This window comes from Pipra filicauda, unplaced genomic scaffold (assembly GCF_003945595.2).
Source record: "Pipra filicauda isolate LSUMZ 115617 unplaced genomic scaffold, ASM394559v2 scaffold386_size940508_pilon, whole genome shotgun sequence".
Classification (NCBI taxonomy): domain Eukaryota; kingdom Metazoa; phylum Chordata; class Aves; order Passeriformes; family Pipridae; genus Pipra; species Pipra filicauda.
In genome coordinates, this window is record NW_024104516.1 from 569,071 (window position 1) to 594,500 (window position 25,430).

A 25,430-nucleotide genomic window follows, 5' to 3' on the forward strand; every position below is an offset into this window, starting at 1 on the left:
TACCTGTTTGGGCATACACCCTGCTCTTTCACTGGTATTAGCACCTGAACTAGGTAGTTTAAGGATTCTGGAGGATCTGAGAACTGTTCAGATCCCACTAGGAGTGGAATCTCTGTATGAATTCTTTCAGCAGGATAACAGGAGTGAAAAAACAGGAAACATTAATTTTAATTACTTATGACAGTTGGGTCTTACTCTGGTCAGATATAGTGGTTTCAAAAGATACCATTTCAATTTATTTTTCCTTTAAAAAATAAAAATACAATTGAAGAGTGTGGATTAAGCTGAGAATCAATTGTCCTGTAGAAAAAAATGTGTTCACACACAGAAATTAAAGAATAAATTAAGCTGTCTGCCATAGAATTTGACCCTAATTAAGGTCAATTCTCCTTGACAAGTAAATTAATCAAGAATCTCTATTATAGTTTAGTCTCTCTGTTAACAATAAACAGAGCATTATTTTACTTTTATGGTTAGAGTAAGTCTCTTAACTGATAGTTTTCTGCAGGAGACAAACATCCATCAGCACTGAAAGTGATACACTGAAGACAGTTTAAATTAGAGCAGCGTTAGTTAAATTAGCCAAAGAACAAAACTGCAGAGCTCAAGAATGTACATCTTCTGCAAACTTCACTGTTCTGTAATTTGTGGGTTATAAAGAAAAAAAACATTTCACCTACCCATGCCTAGAGGAGATTGCAAATGTAATTATTTAATATTATCCTTCCCATAGAATCCAGACTACTATGGTTATCCTGTTCTGCTCATCATCTTACTACCCGACACCTTTCACTAAGAAGTAATGGCATTTATTTGTTATGTTGTTTTGTATATATATATATATATCTCCCTCTATACATAGAGTGTGCAGTAGGATATTCTGTTTCACCTCTTCATTCACATATATCATATACAGACGTAAAACATAGAGATATACTAGCAGATATATAGGTAGAGGTATCTGCATACATCTCTAGATCATGATGTATTTATACTGGTGAAAGAAGGTGGAAAAGGTTTTGATTATCAGCACCTGCTTCAAGTTTAGTTTCTGAGTGTGGGCTGCAGCACAAAAAATAATTATAATTATCTAGGAGGCAAAGTAAGTCCTCCTGTAACATCAGAAGCAGAGCTTAGTGGAAGAGTGGATTCCTTGTTTGTGGAATGTTCTCTATGCTGGAGTTTGTGGAGTTTCTTCACAGCAGGATGGGCACAGTACTTGCACAGTGCTCTGCCTGAGCAGTCACCAGAAAGAGGTGACCTGAAAGAGGAAATCAGAGAATGCTTACTGGGGGGATCTGTCAATCACAAATGCCCTTTGCAATGGTGAAAGAGCCAAGAAATCTGCTAGCAATTGCACTGGTAAAGCAGAAGCAGCAAAAAGCTAGCTTTATTTCAGGTGAAAAAATTTGTGCATGATGTCCTCTAATGGTACTACTGCTTAATGAGACTATTTGTGAGCAAAGAACAATTTGGAAAAATAAGAGAAGGAAAAGAAATAGGGTTTGCTTTTTATAGCCTTAAAGTTATCACATTTAGCGCAGAAGAATGTCGGAAAGGCTGTATGTGTGCACAGCCATGCACACATGGTGTGCCAGGTGCTATACTAAAGCAGTTTTGAGTGCAATGCTCTTGAATAAATTGCTCAAGAGTGGTTAGTTCACCCACGTGGAAACCTCACCTCTGTGACGGCAGCAAAGTCAGCAAGACATTGGGTTATCCATTGCAGAGCATGAGGCATTTCAAACATAAGCTACCCAGAAGGCTATTTAAGATACAGACTTTTCCCCCTGCTATGTTTTTAGGAAGTCTTAAGAGTAAGACTTGATTCAACAAGTCCATGAATCCCCTTTTCAACGCCTCTGTGCTTTTTTTTCCTGTTTTTTTCCCCTTCCTTTCCAGAGGTACCCATTCTCTTCCCGACCACCCTGATGTATTTGCAAAAGCTTATCTGACCAAATAGCAGCAAAGCTATTCACATATTTTTTTCTTTTTCAAATAGTCCCTCACTAACAGTAAATCTGTAGACGTATGAAAATGAACAGTTATATGTCTGGTTTCTACTAAGCTTTTTCTAGGAAAACCTTGATCTTGCACACAGTCCACATCAGCTGTCTTTCAAATATTTAACCATCACATCTCTTCCACACTGAAATATGTGAGAACAGCAGCAAAAGGCAGAAGCTCTGAAAAGGTGACAAGTAACTCTCATTAGAGGTTCCCCGGTTTTAACATGCTACTATTTCTAAAGTGGCCCTGACTTCAGTGGAATTACTTCTGACTGTTAACTTTCAGAGGTAGATATCTGCTGGGTATAATAAAAACATGAACAGAAGAAAGCAGATGCACCAAGGCAGAAATCAGGAGCACACTACCAGTGAGGTTAGAATGATGCCCTAAAAAGTTGATTGTTGGTTGCCTAACACACCTGATTTGCAAAATGACAATTTCCAACAGTAGTAAAAGTCTACTGTGAAGCACATAAGAAGTGAAGAATTTGTAACTAAAAGAATGAAACTGCTCCTTTCCTTTGTGCTGTTTGAAGATAATGATGCATTTTTTGCAATTTTTGCTTTCAATGGCTATTGCATTACATGCAAGTATTTATTATTTATTTATTAAAGCAAGTATTTATATACTGTCAGGGATTTTTTAAAACACCATTGTATTCATGAACACAAATATATTTGGACATCATTCAAACCTGATACTAATCATTCCAGTAAAACCACAACATTGATGACTGTTCCCTGCTTTGAAGAGGTATTCAGAGCCTGACAGCACTGAACTCTTGTTGTATACAAAGCTCCCTTGATATGGGTTAAATTCTGTCTTGATTTTTCTGATTTTCTTGAGGTTAGACTTTTCAATTAACTGGCAGATTTCTTCTTAAATACAATTAAGTAACTTGTATTTTGAAGAGCATACTGTTGAAGGGGCTTTTGCTATTTTGCAATGCTTTCTCCACTCCAGATTTCTTCCTTGTATGAACTGTTCGCAAACACTAATGTGTACAATTTCTTGTACACAGCCCTTTCATTTGTGGTGCTTCTCTTCCACAGGGTGGTGTTTTCTTTTGTTTTTAAGATGCCAAAAAAATGCCTTTCAACCCTTAGGGGTTGTTAGCAACAGTAGTAGAGAATGTAGAGGTAGCTACCAGATTTTGCATTCCCTATCCAACTATCTGAGGGATTTCACAGTCCAGTCAAGGAACGCTGTTTGATCACTTCATGTGCTACGTGTATTCTGTGTAAGAATTTTTACATGCTCTGTAGCATTAAGTGATCAAAAGGAGTGAGATCCTCTGTTGTAGCATTGATAATCGGCTACTCCACACTGCATAGCAAAGCACACTGGGAAACTGTCAGCTTGGTTTTGATTCTGAAAGATCTTCAAGATGAAGAAAGGTAAGAGAAAGGAAACTACAACCATTGAGGAAAATATACGTGATATTAAAGCTTGCCATAGAATGACTCTACACTTCATGATAAGAGAGAGAAAGCTGGCAACAGAAATGATAGGACTGCTCTGAAAATCGGAAAACAACCAGGACTTGACTTTCTACAGGGAGCCCAAGTCCAACCTTTGGCATGTTGTAGCTCTGCTGGCTGGTAACAGCATAGTTATTTGTCCTCGTGTGAGGTCTTTTCACTTCAGTTTTATATTTGTGTCATACACCAGTGGTCAATTCTTTTGTGTGAGTTTGAGGTTTTTTGTTTGTTTTACTTCCGCTTAACTACTTTGAACTTATAAATTATTTCACATAGACAAGTTTCTGAAGCGAGAATATCTTTGTTTCACAGATAGGAGGCAAAAAATATTCATCTAGGTCCACTTGTCAGATGCCCAGCCTTTAAATTTTTGGGTTGGATTTTATGTTTTTCCTTTCAGTTTTCTTTCATGTAAATCCCTTTCAATAATGAGTACTTAGCAGCCAAGATGAATTAGGAACAGGTTATGTCTGATTGGTGACCCCAGAGCAAGAGAAAAACGGTTAGAAAACAATTTTGGAAATAAATTTGCATACAGGTAATCAGTACAATAAAGAAATGCAAAGTCTGCATTTAAACAGTCTTTAAAAAGTACTTTTTACCAGTGTTTGTGGTAGGCATCTGGAAATATTCAAGACTCTGGTTAATATTAAAGGGAAGTTTATCAGAGGTGTGAATGGCAGGCAGGTGTTCATTTTTCATTAAAGCTCAATAGAAGTTGCATGTCTAATGCCAATCTTGGTTTTTAATAATTCCCTATAGGTTTTTGATATGAAAAATCCTTTGACCCAGATTCTCAAAAATTAATTACTGGTGTTTTCATGAACATGTGTGTTGATCATATGTCTATTAATCATTTAACATGAAAGTCTGCTTGAGAATTTGCTGATTCTTTGCTTCTGGTCCCTACTGACTCTGACTTTGGATTTGTTTCAGACCCATAAATTATCAGAAGAGTTCTGTGAAACTTTTCTAAGCACAGAAATCAGTGCCCTTAAGCCAGCACAACTTCCAGTGTGGATTAGATTGTACTGATATCAAGGTGCTATTCATTTGTTTTACGCCTTTGGATGACTACTGAATTCCAGGAACACTATTTTAATAATCTCTGTATTAAAGAAAAAACTATAGAAGGGTGGAAAGCAAGCCTAATTTTTCAATCTCACTGTACTCATTTGGAAATGTGTTGATGTGTGTGTGGGGAGGAAAAATGTTTGCCATTTGTGAGTAGCAGGAGCTTCCAATGAATGCTGTTCCTCAGGCTGGACATGCTATATTTCAGGTACTCAAGGTGTCTGCCCACATGGAAAATAAGCGTGCAGAGCAGAGCCATGGACTGTAGTTAAGACTTGCTTTTCCTTCAAATTATACTCTGTTTGGTATAACAGAGTCTCTTCATCCATAGCATTTCACCACAGCTGGGACCCCTTGGTGAGGCACTAGCAAGGTGAAGATATTTCTGTGAAACATGCTATTTTGACAGAAATACCATGTTAAGGACTGACTACTTAAATTGTTCTTTACTGCATATTTTCTGAGAAAAAATAATTTTGTGTGCTTCAGTAATGATGCTGAGTGGATAATAAGATTCGGTATGCTGCTACTGTGGGCTCTACACCATATGTCTTTCATAACTATTGCATTTTGGGGGGCTGGTTGTTAAGGTAACTGTATTGTCTGAGGAATTCATCTTCAGAGTAACCTGAAAAAATATGTCCATGATATATAGCAATGAAAATTACAATGTTTAAACTAAAGAGGAAAACTGCAGACTGAGAGCTGAAGTGTCAGAATTGTAGATTTATAAATATTTCTATATTTTCTGCTTGCTGAGCTTTATGTATAAATTGAATTGCTGTAACAACACTTTAAAGCTGACTGTGAGCTGACTTATTTTAAAGCAGAAAGTGATACAAATCATTATTTCATGGTGGTAAAGAGTAGTTGTTTCCTGCCCTGAAATGCTGGATCAGTAATTGATTGCTCTCATGAGATCTTCTTTCCAGGATTTTTGTCCTGTGGTCACATAGGTAGCATTTGGGACATAAAAAATTGTTATGTCACATGTTACTACTTCCACTTAGTGAGCCATTTAGGTGGCTCTTTTTCTAGATACTCCTCAGTTGTAAATTAGTGTGATGCTGAGCCCATATTTCACTTACCTCTTTCAAGGGTCAATAGTTTAAGACTAGAAGCTGCTTAATTTTTATAGAGCAACATTTAAGAGTGCAGTATCTCTGGTAGCATCTGTATATATTTGCATACATAATGTTGTTACAGTGACAGTGCTATCTTTTATATGTCAACCAGGGGCATCTGGTGAACAATGAATTTTTATTATTTCTGTATTGATTTAGAAAACCTAGATAACTTAATGGCATGATATTGGGGTCATGTAAAGTTTATTAAAGGGTCTTACAGAGTAAAATGGGAGGGTGAACTATGTTGCAAACTCTCCCACAGTTTCTCTTTTAAAGAAGTCCTGAAACAATTAATTGAGGATCCCAAAATTAGGGGAGAAAAAAAGAGTTGTTGGTACATGTCTGTGATTATAGATCTGTTTTTTAAGTGCTTCTGGAGTGATCTTGGTGTAGGTGAAAAAGATGTGTCTGTGCTTAGGTGGGCATGCACAGGTGCTGCAGGAAATACCAGTAACATTTCTGGCTCTGCAGACATTTTTCTTCTGTGAATAGTGGCAAAGCATAGTGTTAGGCAGCATTTTGTTGCCAGAATTGCATTTTCAATTGGTGTGTGCAAATGGGTACCACAGATCTGACTGCTCTTCTCATGGGAATCCAAGGGTCATGTTTGGATTCCTGCCACCATTTAAGTCAAGTGATGATGTCCTTCTGGTCATGAAAAAGCTTTCTGAATGAAAGCATACTGTGTGCTGGGGGCTCAAAAAGACCAGTCAGCTGCAGATACAGTCTTATAGAGCATTTTTGAAGTAAGGATTGTCAGTTCATCCTTCCAGTCCAGCTGTCTTGGGTACCAGGAGGCTAAGAATCAAGTAAAGGAGAACAAACCTTTATTGGAAGCAGGTCCAATGACAAAGGAGAAGCATTGTTAGGAAACTGGATTGAGAGGAAGTCAACTTTGCTGCACATCGCTCAGATTTAATATGAGAGTAATGAAATCAGTGTCACTTGCACTGAGTATCACACCTCCAGCTGAAAAAGAATCAAGCATTTGGTTTAAAATCATGCGATTTAACATGATTTCCAGTTCTTTCTATTAATCTGCCACCACAGTATCTTGAGAGGCTTTGGGTTTTAAGCTTTTCTGTACATTTATCAAAACAAGTAACTTGGCTTTAAAATGAAAACCAGTGTTTTTCTTATAACCGAACATCTACAAAGATGTGCATTTAAGAAATAAGCAAACATTGTGAAAATAAATGATGCAAATAAATGATGAGAACTGGCAAGAAGGAACCCTGGGAATAGTTTATTGTCCTCACCAGGAAACCAGGAAAGGGGCAAGTTTGGTTTGTTTGGGGGTTTTCTTTTGTTCTGTTTTCTTTTCTTTCCTTTTCCACACTAACAACCCATTACAGTCTTTGGGAAAAGAAAGAGAAACCAAACTGTTTCACACTTGTCAGATGCCAAAAGACTGAATACCAGGTGGATGCATCCTAACAGATATCAGCAGAAATCTTTGCTTCCTTGCTTGAAGTGCCTACCTATGACTGATAACTTTGCTTGCTAGCACTCTGATAGAGGTTTCAAGCACCTCCTACATTTTCTGCAGTATGTCAAGCACTGATATGCTGAAAACTATAATCCATCCCAGAAAATGGTTGCCTTTCTGAATTCATGAAAGGGCACAAAACACGACTGTAAATACTCAAGATGAGGGATGACAGGAGAACGCCTGTTCCAGTGTGTCATCTTGCAGTTGACTAAAAAGGAAAAAAAAATTTACTAATATTGGTAAAAATTAGGTTGGCAATTTTATCAGTTCTCATAGAGAAAAGCAATAACAAAAAAAAAATAAAACTCAGTATTCGGAAAGTTAAGTCCTTTGAGTGGAATATAAAAAAAAAAAGATGTATTCATTCCAAGAACTCTTCTCAGATTATTTATATTTTCTGTGCCTTTTCCAGGAAGCATTTCCTCTGAAAGATACTAGATGGTAATAAGAAATAATGATGGATTATTAGACTAAAATATATGTAGTTATTCCATTAGTCTTGGAGTTCAAATGTATCTTCTGTCTATTATGTATCCATCCCCTCACTTTCTGAAGAAGTAATACTACTTCTAAATATGTATTCCCTTACAGGATTCAGAAAACCAGAAACTGTTTTAATTATTTTGCATAGATTTCTATAATGTAGAATATTAGCCTTTGATTACATTTGAGTGAAAATGATCTCACTCTTCTCAATAAAATTCAAGAAACTTACACTTTAATAAAATAAAAGTAAACCTTCAGTTAGTTCTAAGACTTTGTTATCACATTCACCAGAAAGCGGTGCTTCAGGGACTGACACTATAAGATGCAAGCTGGCATGCTTGAATTTTTTCTTCTCTAGTTGTTCACCTGTGGGAGTCACAGTATTATTACTTTTCCTTGGAAGTGTTTAAAGGTTGTAAGTATTATGAGCTTAGGTTGTCTGTAGTCTCTTCTAAAACTACTGTTGTGCCAAATTTGCACACACTCAGGTTTGACTGATTCCAGAGTTATTACTACAGAGAGCAGTAAAACCTTGCTGATGCTATAGGAAATATCAATTCTCTGTGTGTGTATATATATATATTTATTTATTTTTATACTAGCACTGATTTTATTGCATTTGGAGTTGGCAGATTGGTAGCCCTGAACTAGAGTCCAACAGGGAACAAATTGCAATGTCAGCTGCTGGCTTGATTCACATTTCACCTCTCTTGCTTGGTTCTTAGGTTCATCGGCATTCTTGGTGCTTCATCATAAGTCTTTTAAGTATTCAGAGTACACAATTCATAAAACAGGCTTGAAAGTACTCCACTGGAGTTGCTAGATTACAGTAATAGCTGCCAGTGCTTTTGAAGACAAAATGTTTTGAAGTGAATGGTATGTACACACACATACATACACATCCCATCCTATCTGAGCAGTCAAGCTTCCAGCATTTCAGAACTCATTAGGAGCGTAGAATTGGAACTAAACATGTAAATCTCATGGTTTTATCCAACTGCTTTGAAGCCATTAAGATATTTATCCTCAGCCTGTGAGTTTGGACTCCTACAAGTGCCTGGACAGCAGAATTTAGACTGTAGACAAAGCCTATGTTGCATGTTGCAGTAATGTAGAGGGGTACTTTAGCCAACACCAAATTGACTTACCTGCCTGTGTAATTACTGTAGAAAGAAAAGGTACGCTGGCTTCGGAAACGGGAGAGAAGGCTGAAGGACCTCCAAACCAAGAGCTGTTTCTGAAGAGCTGCTGACTGGGGCTCAGAGTGTCACGTAGTTTGTCCGTAGATTAATCGGAGGCTCTGTGCTGCATTGTCCCAGGGAGCAGCAGTGGTGATATGGTGGTTGTAACATTATTCATAATATAAATTTGATTTTACAGTTCAAAATAATTTTCAGAGAAACAGAACAGTGTTTAAGCCACTCCTTGAAATGCTTCCCTCTTCTTCTGAAATGCTTCCCTCTTCTTCTGAAATGCTTCCCTCTTCTCCTTTGGTCTTTATTGGAAGTAATATTGAAGATTCTCCCACCTCCTACATGTCTCCACTTTGTTATTGTGGCCTTACCAGTTTAAAATAGATAAAGGCAGAATAGGAAAAGGAATTGATTTCACTGCTATGTTCTCTCACAACCAAGTGAGGCTGAGAAAAAGAAAACATGCTGAGAACCATGAACAGCACAGTAGGCTTCTCCAATCCCAGTGTACAGAGCTGATTTTTACCGGGGAGCTCTAAAATTATCATCTTTGCTTGTGGGAAAACATAACTTCCTAGGAATATGAGTCTGAACTATTTTGGGTCACTGGCAGGGATGGTAACATTCAGTAGTAATGTTGACTTATTGCAGTACTTAATGATGAACAGACTTTCCATTGTGCCCATCATCAGGGTGCTGAAGAGGGAATGTCTCATTCAGCATTTGTCTGAGACTGTTTCTGACCAGAAGAATGACTTTTAAGATTATTTTGAATGAAAAAGTGATAAAGGAAAAATTCTACTACTGCACTATGCCATTTGAGGCTGGCAAAGTGAAAGTAGTAATTTAGTAGGCTTCAGTTTTATCAGTCTCTTTCCTTTCTGCACTACCATATTGCTCCAAAAAGAGGAAAAATAAAAACTAGTTCTTTCTAGTGGGTTACAGGCCCGTTAGATTAAGCATAACAAGGCTGAGGGCTGACATCACGTTATCTCGCCAGGTTACTGCATGTCAGCTGATCTGCAATAACTGAATGTGCACATGATCTTAACCAAAGATAAATGGAAATAGCGTGAGAAAGACAAATGAAAACTAACGTTATCTTTCAGTGAAGGAGGAGTGCAGTGAGTCAAACTGCTGTATGATTATGCAAGGGCTTAGAAAACCCGCTGTCTACATACAGAGGTGCTTATCCAAGTTCAGCTGATACCTGGTGACTTGCTGCTCTGTGGTAGTGGCATCATCTGCTTGGGCCCATGTACTGTCAAGACTTGCATCATATTTTGTTTTGTGGTTCTAAAGGGCTGTACACAATGAGGTTGTAATTCATGTCATGTCTAACATTATGTCCAGAATTCAAACTTAAATATAGATGTAATAATCAGGAACTCTTCAATTTGAAACACAGATTTGCTTCCTTGTTTTATTGGGGGGGGGGTTGTTACACAGATGGCCACAGGTGCTGAAGAAGTGTGGAAACAATGAAGCATATCCTTTAAAAATGGAGGTTTTCATGGTCTCAGCTACACAAATTTGCTAGAAATAAAACCAAAGAAATCATTATAGTAAGTTATCATCTATTAAGGTGACATTTGCTATTGCAGCTGCATGCTTGGTATCTGTACACAGTAGTTCTGTACAAATGTAGGGAAGTCAGGGAAACTTGCTTTTTTTCACTAGCAAGTATATATCTATAAAGGAAGGCTAAAGGTCTGCCTTCAAATCTGTAAAGCATTCCTTTCATTTGTCAATTTGTGGCCATTTGCAAATGGTAACATGCTAACCATTGCAGCGCCACATGCTCTAATTTTGGAAATGCTGCTGATATATTTGCCTTGTATGACACTTCTTTTTACCTGGTCTATTAATTTTAAAGGTGGTTTTTTCCTTGGGTGTTTTTTGGTTTTTGTTTTTTGGTTTTTTTTATAATCTAAAACAATATATGTATAAACATATATATAGCAAATAGGAAAGCAAGTACATAAAGTGTAGGTTCTGAATAGTGTAATTATGGATCACTGTAAAATTAGTCAGCTTTTTTAATCCTCAAAGCCTTTGATTTCTTGAAAGTACTGTGAAAAGGTGCGTATGCCATTATCATTACATGCTGGTTTTCTGCATTTCATAAATTAGTAAAAGAGGAGATTGTTTTAAATCCAAGACAATTTTATATTTCTTTGTATATGTTTCTGTGTAAAGAGAGTAAGCATATGAATGAAATATATGAAACAAATAAGCTACTGCATCCATGGGAGAAAATGGGTGAAATCTATTCTGAGTTATAGTTGACACATTTAAAATAAGGAAGAGCTACAGTTGCTTTCCCAAGAAAACTGGGAAATTGCCATGCAACTCATATGAGAGGCAAAAGATGAGCATGTATTGGATGAGGTGGGTCCCCTACTGACACCCTATAAGCATGGAAAAGTAGGACCAGCCAGTAAAGAGATTTTAAAACAATCCACAAGGAAGCAATGGGAATGTTTAGAACATGGTTTAATCAATTGAGCAAATCTCATCAGGGAATGGTCATTTTATTGATTTTAAACAATCTCATAGCTGAAGAGGTGAAAGCGCAATGCCAAAATGTTGAGGAACTCCAAAGGTGTTCAGCAGCTGCTCAACTGTGCAACTGCATTATACAAGCACTATTGGAAAACGAAGTCAGGTATTTAAAAAGAAAATAACATATGGTGGAATAACTCTTGAATTCTTTGCTTGAGGGACTTCCAGAGATGAACTGCAGAATACACTTTCTACAGGGAGTTGTGCTAGGGTAGTAAGAGGAAGAGGGAACAGACATAAGAGCTATGCTGGAGAGGTGAACATTTAATTGTGTTTCATCTGGTAATGTAAAAACCTTTAAGAAAGATGTACCACTACCAAGGACATGAAATTTCAGATAGTATTGCAACTTATTATGCACAAGTCCCTAATCTCATACTGTGCAGTGGTTTTCTTTTTTTTCTCCTCAGTGTAATAAATACCTTTATTGAGGAATAGAATTGATTTTATAGGAGAAAAAAAATCACAAAAACTTTAAGTTAAATTTTAATAGACATCGAAGACTTTATTAAAATGTACATGTCTCATTAGAGTGAACACTTTAATAATTAAAAATCAATAAAAATGAAAACATGTCAATATCACAGTCATCTGGAAAATCTACAGCCTTGATCTCAGGTATGACTGTGTGTGGGAAGTCCCCTTAGCCCTGTGTGCTCTCAGGCACAGGAGTTTATAGGCAAATCCAGCAAAACAATAAGCCTCTGCCCTTAGTGGGAACAATACACCATCCCTGTGTAAGCAAATACCTCTCACTGCTCTCTGACTTTGAACAGAAAAGTCCTTTTTAGTCAGTCAGTCTGTTCTTCGCTTAATGATTCACAATTACTAAAATGTGATGCCAAAAATCTTTCCATTAGAAAAAAAGTTTCCTCCTTTGTTACCATTTGTGAAGAATTGGAGTATGAATGAGGTTGTTTGGAAAAAGGAGAAGCAGGGATGGGCCCTGGCTTTTATAGCCAGAAAATTCTTGTATATCTTCCAAGTGACACCGCAAGGCTTTCTGTTTTGAAAATCTAGAAGGAAAAACTGTGTTTTATCCTCTTGGAGCTGAGGGAGAGGACAAAGAAGGAAACCTTGAGCTTTCCTCCTCCTTCCCCCCCTCCTCATCTTGGCCTGAATCTCTTGGAAAAGAAGAGAGCTCAATTTGGTGAAATAACTCCTTTGGAATATCAATTATCCATCAAAAAGACGTCACAGACCTACTAAGCTGTCAGAAGGCTTGTCACTGCCGCATGCAAGTCTTCAGAAGTTACATCTGAGGAGGGAAGATGTTGTTAGAAATCTTTCCCTGTATGACACACTGTCTCAATTTCTTGCTAAAACAAGTCTTAATTAGTTCTTCTCTTTCTTCTTCCCTTTTTTTTATTTCTTTAATATGCAGCACCAAGGAAAAATTGGAGTTAAATTTAATGTTGGAACTGATGACATCGCTATTGAAGAGATGAACGCAATCATTAATGATGGGAAATACCACGTAGTTCGCTTCACAAGAAGTGGTGGCAATGCCACGTTACAGGTGGACAACTGGCCCGTTATCGAACGTTACCCAGCAGGTAAGGGCTTACACAAACACTCGTCATGAAGGGGGTGGGGGACGCGTGGAGTTTGGCTCATTTTGCTTCTCTTCTGATATAACATCAGCTTCTTTGCAGTGTTTCAGTAGCTAATTAAGTAGTTAAAGGGTCCTGAGCAATGTACAGTTTATGATGATGGCATTTCCTAAGCGAGTTTAAATTCACAAATTCAAGTTATTAGTGGAAGTGGAAAAATAGAGTTATCAAGGCATGAAATAGTAGTTTTGTTTCTTGTTTTCATTTGCTTTCATTGAATTATTGTTTGAGGGGGGGGAAAAAAAGGCTTTGACAAAAGCTACGAAGTAAAGTGACTCCCAAATCTATCCCCAAGGGATGGAGTAAAACATTTGCTGAGGAAAAGGTTGTCTGTGTTCTTTTGATGACGAGTTGTTATTAAAGCAATCTGAAACTTATAAATTTAGCAGAAGTGTTCCAGCAGGCATGAACCAAAGGGTGTAGCAGTTATCAATTGTACAATCAACCAAACAACCAAATCGAGATGCCTTAACTTAAAATGCAAACTACAGGATATTACTTATGCAAATGATGCTGGTCTCTTAAATGAGGGCAACTCATATGAAGACAGAGTTGCCTTGATCAGGCCTGTATTTCATTTTATGCAAATACCATGCAATGAAGACTATTGTGTTACTAATTTTATTCATTTTTAAAGACAACAGGTTTTTCAGACATGCAGTCCCTTTCTTATTGAGTAGGACTACTGATTAATGGTAACTTATAAATCTGCATGTTATCTCTTAACAGTTGCTCTGTGTGTTTATATTATTAAACAAAAGGCAGCAAATCCAGAGATGTAAGCAAAAGCAAATATGAAACCAGAATGCCTATTACATAAATAACAGTTCTGATTTATCTGTTTAAAAGTAGAAAATTCTTCATTTTTGGGTGTGGAATGGGACAGGAAGATGTGTTTCACTAGTAAGAAACACATAAGCCATTTCCTGTAGTAATTATTAGTGGTTAGGGTGAAGTTTTCTGTTATTGTTGCCATTTTGAATTGCAGTCCAGCTATTCACTTGATTTTTTAAAAAACAGAAGTAATTTTTTCAAAATCCACAGGTGAAATATAACCCTTCAGATCATTTATTGGAAACAATTTAGAATTCAAAGTAAAAATGAAAGTATATATTGCTAAAAACAATTATGTGTAGCAGGAGCTGTTAGAAAAAAACACCTATGTGCTAATGTGCTATGAATGAATGATGTCCATGGAAGTCAGTGCCATTCATTGATTCTAAGTTAGACACATCTCTGAGAGGTGATAAATTCTTGAGGGAAAGGGGGACAGTGAATGAAATATGTCCTGTGATCTTTCAGATATTCCTATTTCCCCCATATACCCCTTGTTTTCTAATTTCGCAGTGTTTGGTAAAGGGTTGCTGAAATGACGAGGTGGAAGCTGGGGAGGACTGTGTCTTACTTTGTGTTCAAAACCTATGCAGCACAAAGGAAAAAATAAGTTTTGGGTGTTCTTTTGCCTCTTTTGTTTTTTACCTAAATGATGAGCATGAATTTACCTCTTCCAAGCTCAGGAGTGAGGCATGCCAACAAAGAGGAAGTCAGACAAACACACCAGGAGGCCTGTGTGGTTGAACAAGGAGCTCCTGGACAGGCTGAAACACAAAAAGAAGCCTACAGTGTGTGGAAGCAGGGGCAGGTAGCCTGGGAGAAATACAGAAAAATTATCTGAGCAGCCAGGGATTGGGTTAGGAAAGCCAAAGCCTTGATGGAGTTAAATCTGTCCAGGGATGTCAGTAGGCAACAAGGAAACCTTCTGCAGGTATGTCAGTTATAAAAGCAAGATTAGGGAAAATGTTGGATCTCTCTGGAGACCTGGTTACCAGGACACGTAGAAGGCTGAGGGGCTCCAGGCACACTGCCCAAGTCACAGAAGTGAGGCCACACCTGGAGTGCTGTGTCCAGGTCTGGGCCTCTCAGTTCAGGAAGGACTTTGAGGTGCTGGAGCAGGTCCAGACAAGAGCAATAAGGCTGTTGAAGGGACTCGAGCACAGGTCCTGTGAGGAGAGGCAGAGGGAGCTGGGGTTGTTCAGCCTGGAGAAGAGGAGGCTCAGGGGAGACCTCATCACTCTCTACAACTCCCTGACAGGAGGTTGTAGCCAGGTGGGGGTTGGTCTCTTCTCCCAGGCAACCAGCACTAGGACAAGAGGACATGGGCTTAAGCTCTGCCAGGGGAGGTTTAGGTTGGATATTAGGAAGAAATTCTTTACAGAGAGGGTAATCAGGCATTGGAATGGGCTGCCCAGGGAGGTGGTGGATTCATCATCCCTGGAGGTTTTTAAGACAAAACTGGATGTGGCACTTAGTGCCATGGTCTAGTAACCACAACAATGTTGGGTCAGGGTTGGACTCGATGATCTCAGAGGTCTTTTCCAACCTGGTTGATTCTGTGATTCTATGATTCTAAGGACTGAGAGAGTGAAGGTTTGAGACTATTTAAGACACATGAAGCTGCACAAGTCCGTGGGACCTGACAAGATACATCCAGTCCTGAGGGAACTGGCCAAGGAAGTGGCCAAACAACTATCCATCATATTTGAGAGGTTGTGGCAGTCTGATGAAGTTCCCACTGACTAGAAGGGGAGAAAAATAATCCCCATTTTGAAACAGAAAAATAAGGAAGAACCAGGAAACTACATGCTAGTCAGTGTCACCTCAGTGCCTGGCAAGGTCATGGAGCAGATCCTCCTGGAAACCACACTAAGGTACATGGAAACTAAGGAAGTGATTGGTGACAGCCAACATAGGTTCAGTAAGGGCAAATCTTGTACCTGACAAGTTTGGTGGCCTCCTACAACAGGGTTATGGCAGTGGTGGGTGAGAAAAGAGCAATTGGTGTCATCTGCCTGAACTCGTGCAAGGCATTTTGCAGTGTCCATCACGATATCCTTGTCTTTAAATTGGAGAGACATGGATTTGACAGATGGACCACTTGATGGATAAGTGATTGGCTGGATGGTGCACACAGTTGCAGTCAGTGGCTCAATGTCTGAGAGGAGACCAGTGATGAGAGTGGCATTCCTCAGGGGTCAGTATTAATCTTTGTTTTAATTTTTGTTGATGACAAGAACAATGGGATCAAGGGTACCCTCAGCAATTTTGTCATGAGTGGTGCAGTCAGCATGCTGGAGTTGCCTTCCAGAGGAACCTTGACAGGCTTGATAGGTGGGTCTGCGCAAATGTCATGAAGGTCAACAAGACCAAGTGTAAAGTCCTTCATCTGGGTTGGGACAATCCCAAGAACAAGTACAGGTTGGGTGGAGAATGGATTGAGAACAGCCCTGCCGGAAAGGATGGTAGTGGATGAGAAGCTCAACATGACATGGCAACATGCACTTGCAGCCCAGGCAAATGGTACCCTGGGCTGCATCAAAAGAGATGTGACCAGCAGGTTGAGGGAGGTGATTCTGCTCCTCTACTCCACTCTGGTGAGACCCCACCTGGAGCGCTGCATCGAGCTCTGGAGCCCCCAACATAAGAAAGACGTGAACCTGTTGGAGCAAGTCCAGAGGGACTTGCTCAGGGGGCAGGAACATCTCTCCTGTAAAGACAGGCTGAGGGAGCTGGGGCTGTTCAACCTGGAGAAGAGAAGGTTCTGAGGAGACCTTATAGTAGCTTGCAGTACCTGATGAGGGCTACAAGAAAGCTGGAAAGGGACTTGTTACAAGGGCATGCAGTGATAGGACAAGGGGGAATGACCTTAAGCTGGTGGGTAGATTTAGATTAGATATTAGGAAGAAATTCTTTGCTGGTGAGTCATTGGCATAAATTGCCCATAGCAGTTGTGGATGCCCTATCACTGGAAGTGTTCAAGGCCAGGCTGGATGGGGCTTTGAACAAGCTGGTCTAGTGGAAGTTCCAACCCCATGGCAGGGGGGTTGGAAATGAATGATTTTTAAGGTCCCTTCCAACACAAACCATTCTATGAGCATAAAAATACTTTTTTTCTCTGTTCCATTTCTTCATGAAAATACAAAGTGCCTGCAACAAGGACAAAGTGCAGCTGAGTTCTGAAGATAGGGGCACACAAAATTTGTTTATACTGAACATAGGTCAATTTAGAAAATAGAGTGATTTTCTAGGGATGGGATTACTGGAACTGAAGAGGGTTGGATGTTTTCTTTTAAAAGGGAAAACAACAAATTAGAGCTTTTTGAGCTACCGTGAGCAATCCATGTGCAAGCTGGATTTCAAGGCATTTTCAGTTGCTTCATTAGCTGAGGTACAGAATCCCTTAACTTGCTTTGCTGCTGGATCTTCCAAGACTGCTATTAGCCTGTAATTTTCTTTGCCTTTCCCATTGCGATATCTTATGGTTCCTGTATGCCATAACATCGTTTTTGATTCCTGTCCTCCTCCTTTTCACTTCCATTTCTTCTCCCTTCCCAGCACGAGCACATCTAGCTGTATCTTTCTCTTCTGTTCCCATGCTGCTCCATCAGGTTTGACAGCCTTCATTTAAACCCTTTTTAAACACTAGTTTCTTCACAGGCTGGTATTGATGTACATTTTAGAAAAGACATAGGCTTGTCCTGAAGACTATGCTGCCTGTGAGCGAGCGTGATAATGAAGCAAGAATTGAAACTGAAGATAGTAATAACTTATGTTCAAATCAACTACTTTCATTTGAGTTCTAAAAGTAGTATTTCTAAAAGTGACATTTTAAAGATACCAGACAACACAGTGTGACAAATGCTGCTGCATCCAGTTTAGATGTGCTTCTGCTGTGTCTGTTTTAGGAACAGGCAGTAGTACTTGGCACTACTGGTTAACCAGCTAACTTGATATTGGCTTGCCTTTTGGATGGAGACGTGTTGCAGTTGTATGGTATCAACAGAATTTGATCCTGTTTGCATGAGTGAGGGCTCATTAGCTTTCATTCCCATGCTAGAAAGAATGTTCTTTTCTACTTTGTAGCTGTTTTTTTTAATTTTTTATTTCTGCATGATTTCTTAATTAACCTGCACCACTGTGCATAAGCACAGACTTATCTCTCCTTCTTCTGGTTTTGTTTCGCGCTTTTTTTTTTAAGTTAAAAATAGAAAAAAGATTAACAACTTAATTAGTAAATTTGCTATTCTTAAATATGCTGGATTTCCTTTATTAAAAATAAAATAAGATTTAAAAAATTGGTTGCCTAAAGCATACCAACTGATCAAGTCTTCCCTTACCAGGGAAGAATTACAATTCTGATTGGAGTGTTTGATTACAACACTTGTTTGTGTTTGGTGTCTTCAAATATTGGGTGAAGATTTTCTGTGACAAGCATCTGGTCAGAGACTCAGGATTTTCCAGCTTCATTGCCTGTGTATCCTTCATAAAACCCCATCTACGCTGCAGATAAGGGCACCCAAGCCCAATAACAGTGTGTGCTGCATCGTTTGCAAAAAGTGTGCAGTGGGCACCCCTGTTGATGCTCGAAGTGACCATCTTTTGAAAAAGAGCTGTGGCTCTGATTGCCCCAAGTCTGTGTGGGATTTCTAGGAAATCTGAACTCAGTCTTAGGTCTCAGGACCTAAGTTCAGCGTTCTTGCAAGGGGTTTTCTAGCTCTTGTAGCACAGGTGATCATCCAGTATTGCTTTATGATCAGTCAGAGAGGTAGACACCTTGCAAAAAGTGCATGTGGCAGTGCTTCACAGGGCTTCCATGGTGACTTTGTAGGTTTTATCCTAGAGCTACATAAAATGCAGAAGTGACCCTTAAAGATTAATAGAATCTAGTATCTCTCTCTTGTTATTTTAGTCATGAACCCACTAGACTCGAGTTTTCCTTCGGCCAATGCACCTTCAATTTACATCTGACTAGATGTGAAATGAGAGAGCTGTAAAAGGAAAAGAGGTAGGGGTGGTCAGTGATAGAGGATGATTGTCCTAGTAAAGGTGGATGGTTGTTTCTTGAAATATAGTTAGGAAAAATGTGGTTTAGTCCTAGAGAAATGTGAAGATTTCAATATCCTGAAATGGATGGATAATTTTTAGAAACAGAGGTTTAGATTTAGTCTTCCAGACTACCATCAGAGTAATTTTTTTACTCCAGAGTTTCTCTCTTGCCATTTCTCTGAGTAACATGGTAGAGCTATGAGGATTTACACTTCAATTTCTGCCCTTTATTAAATGTTTGTCCTGTGTTCTCCCTTTCTCGTTGTGTTTGTGACTGGTGGGTAGCCCTGTGTTTGCGAAGAGCGCATTGTAATTTTTTGACAGCTAAGATGCCCACATCTGCCCTCAGTTTATATATTCCATCTTTCTTAACTAAATTCAGTGTTATGTCTCTTTACTGAATTATCGTCATCTGTCTGCACATTCCCAAAAGAACTTCAGTATTTTACCTTGACCTCTTTTTCAGATAGTGAATTCACATTATCTGGATGCAGCCTAATTTATGATCATATTAAACAGGAATGGGAAAACTGCTGATTGCGCAGTCAGAGTTCCTAATCAATAGACTATCCCCATTTCCATGCACATCCTTTCTACTCCTTATGGCTTATCTTGTCTCCTTCACTATTTAGTTTTAGTTGCACTTTGAAACTGGCTGCTGTTGAGGCAACAGGACTGCACCATTGTAGCAACTCCAGCTACTTCTGTGAAGAGACTGCTCTTGTAACTTCAGATAGGTAATAATTCTACACTGAAATGTAGATTTTCTAAAGATACATAAACCGAAGAACTTGTTAATTTGGGTCAAACTGAACTAATGATTATGGCCAAAGTTAAAAAACAAAACAAAACAGAAAAAGGAAATTGGTTTTAGTAATGTCAAAATATCAATTTCAGTATTTTCTAAATAAAAGATTCTGATTTTTCATGTGAAGATTGCCCAGTGTTTATAGAGGATTTAGGTAATCTGAGAACAAAGCATTTTATTTAATTTGAAACAACCTTTTCTTCCTTACCTGAAAGAAAATCTGTTTCATATCAGATCAAATGGGGAGAAGAAAACACCCAAGTCTTTCTCACAGCAGTGCTCATAGCCATATCTATTTAACATGAAAAACAGTTTTCTTAATTTTCTGATTTTCGTTCCTTAGTACATTTTATAAGTCTGGGAATATATATCAAAACAAGCCAGAGGATATTTTAAAGCCACAATAACCACCATTTATTCTGAAAGAATTTCAGAATCACTTTTCTGAGACTAACTCTATGCTTTCTGTGGTCAAAGGCAGTTTGCCCAATGCTGATTCTATTAAAACACACAGCACAACTAATCATTGTACCAGTGGCAACTTACTCTTCAAGATTTCCATCATAAATCAGACTGATGCAGAATTTTCTGGATAGAAAATGATCTGTTAGATATTGGCCAACTTGTCTATGGTTTCAAAGCTGTTCAATCTACGAGGAATGCTTAGCAGTTCCTGGAACCCTGCAGCAGTTTGGAAGATACAGTCTGATGTAGGCAAATATCTAAAATGAAGCCTTCCCAGTCACCTCCGGATCTCTGGTCAGCCTTAGAAAAGCATAACTTTATTGCAGCTGCCCTCACGTACCCTATGGGTCAGGATGTGTCAGGGATGTGCCTAACAGACTGAGATTTGACAGCATGAGCATGTCACTCATATTGTTTGCTCTAAAGAGGTTGTCCAAAACACTGCCAGACTGCTGGAACAGATGTATCTCTGTGATTGGGGAGTACAGATTGTGACTGAGCATATACACCAAAGAAGAACCTGTGTGAGAGCCCATGTATGCTGGCAGAAGATCAAACTGCAGCCTGACATTATGCTTAATGCCAAGTACCTCTGAAATAAGGCAATTGCCAGCTGAAGCCCTGAGGGTTTTGGTATAATACAGAATAATTCTGCTCTTCTTTGGTTGGTGGGTTTGGGTTTTTTTTAATGGTTTTGTTTTGGTTTTGTTTCTCGCTTTATCACAAAAGGTTAGACATCTGAGGTCACACATTGTCTTTAGGGACTTTCTCTGGATCTATGGGCTAAAGGTTGTTATCGCAGAACATCCAAGGGCTAGTGGAAGGGAACATGCCATTTAAATGCTTCTCTTAGTCCCTGTATTCTGGAAAATAGGAAAAGGGTCTGTTGTCTTTTCATGGGTTACATCTGGCTTTAAGATAGATGCTAGGAGTCAGCTATTGCCATGTATCCTATTTAGGGTAAATGGCATCCATTTGTCTTGATTTCTGTGTTCCGATTGACTATAAAATTAACAGGAGACATTTGTGTCGGTACATTTGTTTCTCTATGAATGGATTCCAGTATTTCCCAAGCAATCCACGTACTTGCCTAACTTGCACACTATTGGCTTAGAAATAGCTTCCAAATTCAAGCCCCTACAGCCACTTCTGAAGAGAATCAGAGATGCTTTTCAGGTATAAGCGTGGTGGTAGGGAGAGCTCTTGAACACTTCACAAACGTATCTTTAAATATTCCAGTAAAATGGACAGTCAGCCTGTTATCACCACATTCATGCAGAATTATTATGGTCAAGGTGATGTAGGAACCTAACAAGTAGATGATCACTTAGTATTTGCCTTGCCTTGCATGTGCCATAGGGTAAGTTTTCAAACTTCCCTGGCCACTGCAGTTGGGACACAGGACTTTTAGGGTGCTTTCCAGGCTAAAATAATATAAGCCTTTTGACTGCTATTTATTTGTCCAGCAACACATCACCTTTACCCTTTTATTCCTTCTTTGGATAGAAGAATGTATCTTGGTTCTCTCTTGTGTGCTTTCCTTTGCTATGGTCAGAGTTTCAACTCCTGCAGTCAGATCTGTCATCAATCAGTCTTGATGGTAGACATAGAGGACATAAGGAATGTCCTCATCTGATAAGCTGCAAAGCTTACAAACTTGGTAAGGACAATGCTTCCAAAGACAAAATAAAAACTGCCTTTCTACCCAGGAGGGAAGTGCAATGGAAAAGACTTAAGTTCTGTTCACAGCAATTAAGCCTCTGTGAAACACATACTGCCCCATGTCTCCTGTTTTGTATGTCATTTTCCTGCTGTGAGAAACTAGCAGTGTTGATGAAACAAGGACACCTCATAATACTTTACTTCCCTTGGAGATAACAATGTTTGGAAAAAACAGGAGGATTTCTCAGGAACTCTCCATCTGGGAATATATAGAAGATGAATTATACAGTGCAAGTGAACACTCTATGGATAAATTTGTGCCATATGTATAAAATCAGGCTTTAGATGTGGGAGATGTGGCTCTAAAATATTTAGTCTATGGAATTAGTAAAAGGAGAATGGGAAAAATACCAGCTATGTCAGTAGTTCCTTTGTTACCAAGTAATGGCTCATCCTCCCTGATTTGGAAAGCAAAACTCATCAGTGTTATTTATGGCCTTTGATGTGTCCATGGAGTTACATCCCCCAGGGGTTCTGTTTATGCTGAGGTCTCCATCTGGGAGATCTGCTGGTAACAACTCTTATAGTTAAACCTACTCTGGTTTGATAGGAGATAATGGGGCATAAATATGAATGAGTTAACATACTTTTGGGGTTTTTTAGATTTGCAAAAAGTCCTTAACAAACTTCCATATGTGAAAATATTCAGGAAGAAATTACACAACCCTGGTGGCAAAGGCTGAGTTCTCTGATGGATCAGATTCTAGCTTAGGGGGAATAGAGGCATAGATTCCGACCTAATGAAAATCAGAGTAAATCACTTTATTTTCAATGGAAGTATGATCATTTAAACCTTGTTATATATTGAATAACATTGTTGGGTTTTTTTTAATAAAAGTTAGAAACCATACATGCAGGCTTCTCTAGAGATGATTTCAAGATTACTACAGAAGAAAAGAGTTAGTGACTGGAGAATCAAAGAAAAAATAAAAAATATGCTTCCTTTGGACAATGAAAAAACAAAATGAAAGGTATAAAAAAACCCAAAAAGGTATTTTAAAATGCAAGCATTGAAACCCCCCAGATTTTTACATTTCTGAAATTAAAAAATTAATTTTTACATGTAATTTATTTGTATTTTTTCTAGAATTAGTTTCAACAACATTTTTATTAGTCAAAGCATTTTTCATTCTTATCCTAAAGTTAAAAAAACTACTTACTCTGTTGGATACACATCATAACAGTAAAAGCAAAGTTGATCTAAGAAAGATAATGTACATGGGTGAGATCATTTGAATTTTCATACAAAATATTTTTAATTGATTGCACTGGCTCAAGACAAAGCTTTAATGCTGTAGACAGCTAAAGGATTATTTGTATTATCAGTCAAAAACCAAGTAAGTTCTGAGAATGTTTAGAATGCTACAGAAATGTTGATGGAACTTATTTAAATCAATGACTCACTTTCCCTCTAAAGGATTAGAGGTTTGGATTTTTTTTTTTTCCCCATTCTCATTTCTTTATTTTCCCCATGTCTATTTAAAAGTTATGTTAGTGGTAGAAGAGCTTAAGAAATGAGAAAGAAAACTGTACTGGGTCAAGTCTGCTCCCTTACATAAATTGTTTCTTAGAAGGTAACTTAAGAGAAGAGTCCTGCTCTTAAGAAATTTTCTTTTGCTTTCAGTTCAAACACTTTCAGATTCATCCCACTTCATTCTTGTATGTCTTTTCACAAACTAGTTTTCTCATTTCTCTGTTCATCATAATAGACTTTCTTTTGATGATTTTTTTTAGTTTGGTTTTCAACAGCACCTGTGTTTGAAAATGAATAGTGAGAACACTAGGACCTCCTGCAAAGACATGAAGACATTAATGCTGCCAGTCATCTCTGCATTCTAAAGATCTTAATTTTCTCTTTCTTACCTCAGAACTGAAAAACCCAATATCTTTCTGCAACTGACTATCTACTGAATTTCTTTCCTGGTGAATTCTCTCTCACAGCATCCCAATTTATCACAAGAACTGGTGTGACTGGTCCTATATCTTAAGTGTGTGACCTGCACTTTGTAGTATAAGCTTTAGTGTCACTTCTATTAACTCAGAAAGGCTCTGTTCCTCTTGGCTGATATCTGCAGCCTCTTCAGCATTACCAGTATGTCTACTTTGATGTAATCTACAGATTTCATTGTGTGGTCGACATTTTATACTGAGATCAGCGAAGAAAATAGCAAAGACAATTGATTCTGGAACTCATCTCAGGTACTTTCTTAGGAGTTCCACCCTGTTAGTTCTTCTGTGGGAAAACCACTGGTTTTCCTTACGTCCATATCTCCAGTGGTTGCTGTGGTAGCTCCAGTGGCACAGTCCAATGCAGGTTTGAAAGTCACCATAATATTCATCCTGATAAACTAAATGCTGAGTTCTACATTATCATGTTTGCTTGACTTAAGCACACTTAGATCTTCCACTCATTCAACTAGATGGCATCAGCTCTCCAAAATACTTGGAGAGCTTTGGTAGACCTGACCAATATACTGTTTCTTGAGGATTTTTATTTTGCAAATATAGATAATATTGTGGGGAACATGAGGACCAGAATATGGTGTAGTTGACATATTGGCAGGTCTGAATGTGACAAGCAATGACTGTCATCTGTGTGAATGATTCACCAAGGAGCTAAAGAAGACATCGTAATGAAGTGGGAGTATTAGGGAGAAGAAGATTCCAATGCACTAGCTAGTTCCTGAAAGAGGCTTGCATCCTGGGAATATGGGCACCTTGAGTGTGACCTTTTATTCAGAAGGCTGTCAATAGCTACAGAAGCAGGATATCAGGCTATGGTCTCTACATGAGAGAGAGGAAGGAGGAGAGAAAAAAAAAATCCTTGTTCGATACTATCCTTTGTTGTTTTTTTTATTCCACTCTTTACTACACAATTTTTGCACTCTATTTTTTTTCCACAGTTAATCAATGATTTGCTACATGGCATCATATTGAATGCTTTACTGAAATCCAGATAAATTAGATATACTCCATTTCCTTCATCTAGAAAATCACTTATCTTATCAAATAGAGCTATTAGATTAGTCTAACATGATTTGGTAAAGTTTTGCATTTTATCTCATTTTCCAGTTACTTCCACGTCTTTATTTCTTTCCTTTCAAATTTGTTCTAAAGCATCATGTATGGCTAAGGTCAGACTAAATAGTTTGACTGGGTGGCTTTTAGTTTTTCTCATGTAAAGCTATTACACTTTCTGTTCTCTAATACAAGAAGTAACATGCCCCATTGGATAGCTGTATTTAAAAACTCCTGGCTTGTTATTTTACAGTTTTGGGATAGAGATCATCTTCCTCTGTTTCTGACCCCACAAGTTCATTAAAAATATGGATATTGCTTTTTTTTTGAGCTGTGGAGATCTACGTCTTCATAGACACATTTCTGTTAGTCAATTCAGTCTGCTGAATATCAGCCAAGATCATCATCAACCTCACTATAAAGTGACTCCTCTTGACTCTATGATCTCTTTTTGTTTATAGCACTTAAGAATCTCTGGCTTTTAAATCTATTT

General features: G+C 38.3%; 1 protein-coding gene across 14 annotated transcripts in view; it reads left to right on the forward strand.

Annotated features, from left to right (window-relative positions):
* The window catches only part of NRXN1 (neurexin 1), a 708,974-nt gene that overhangs the window by 569,064 nt on the left and 114,480 nt on the right, over positions 1-25,430 (forward strand). For all 14 annotated transcript variants that reach the window (XM_039384935.1, XM_039384929.1, XM_039384934.1 and 11 more), the window contains one exon: positions 12,813-12,984. In XM_039384935.1, the coding sequence (XP_039240869.1) occupies positions 12,813-12,984 (172 nt within the window). The remainder of the gene's footprint in view (positions 1-12,812; positions 12,985-25,430) is intronic.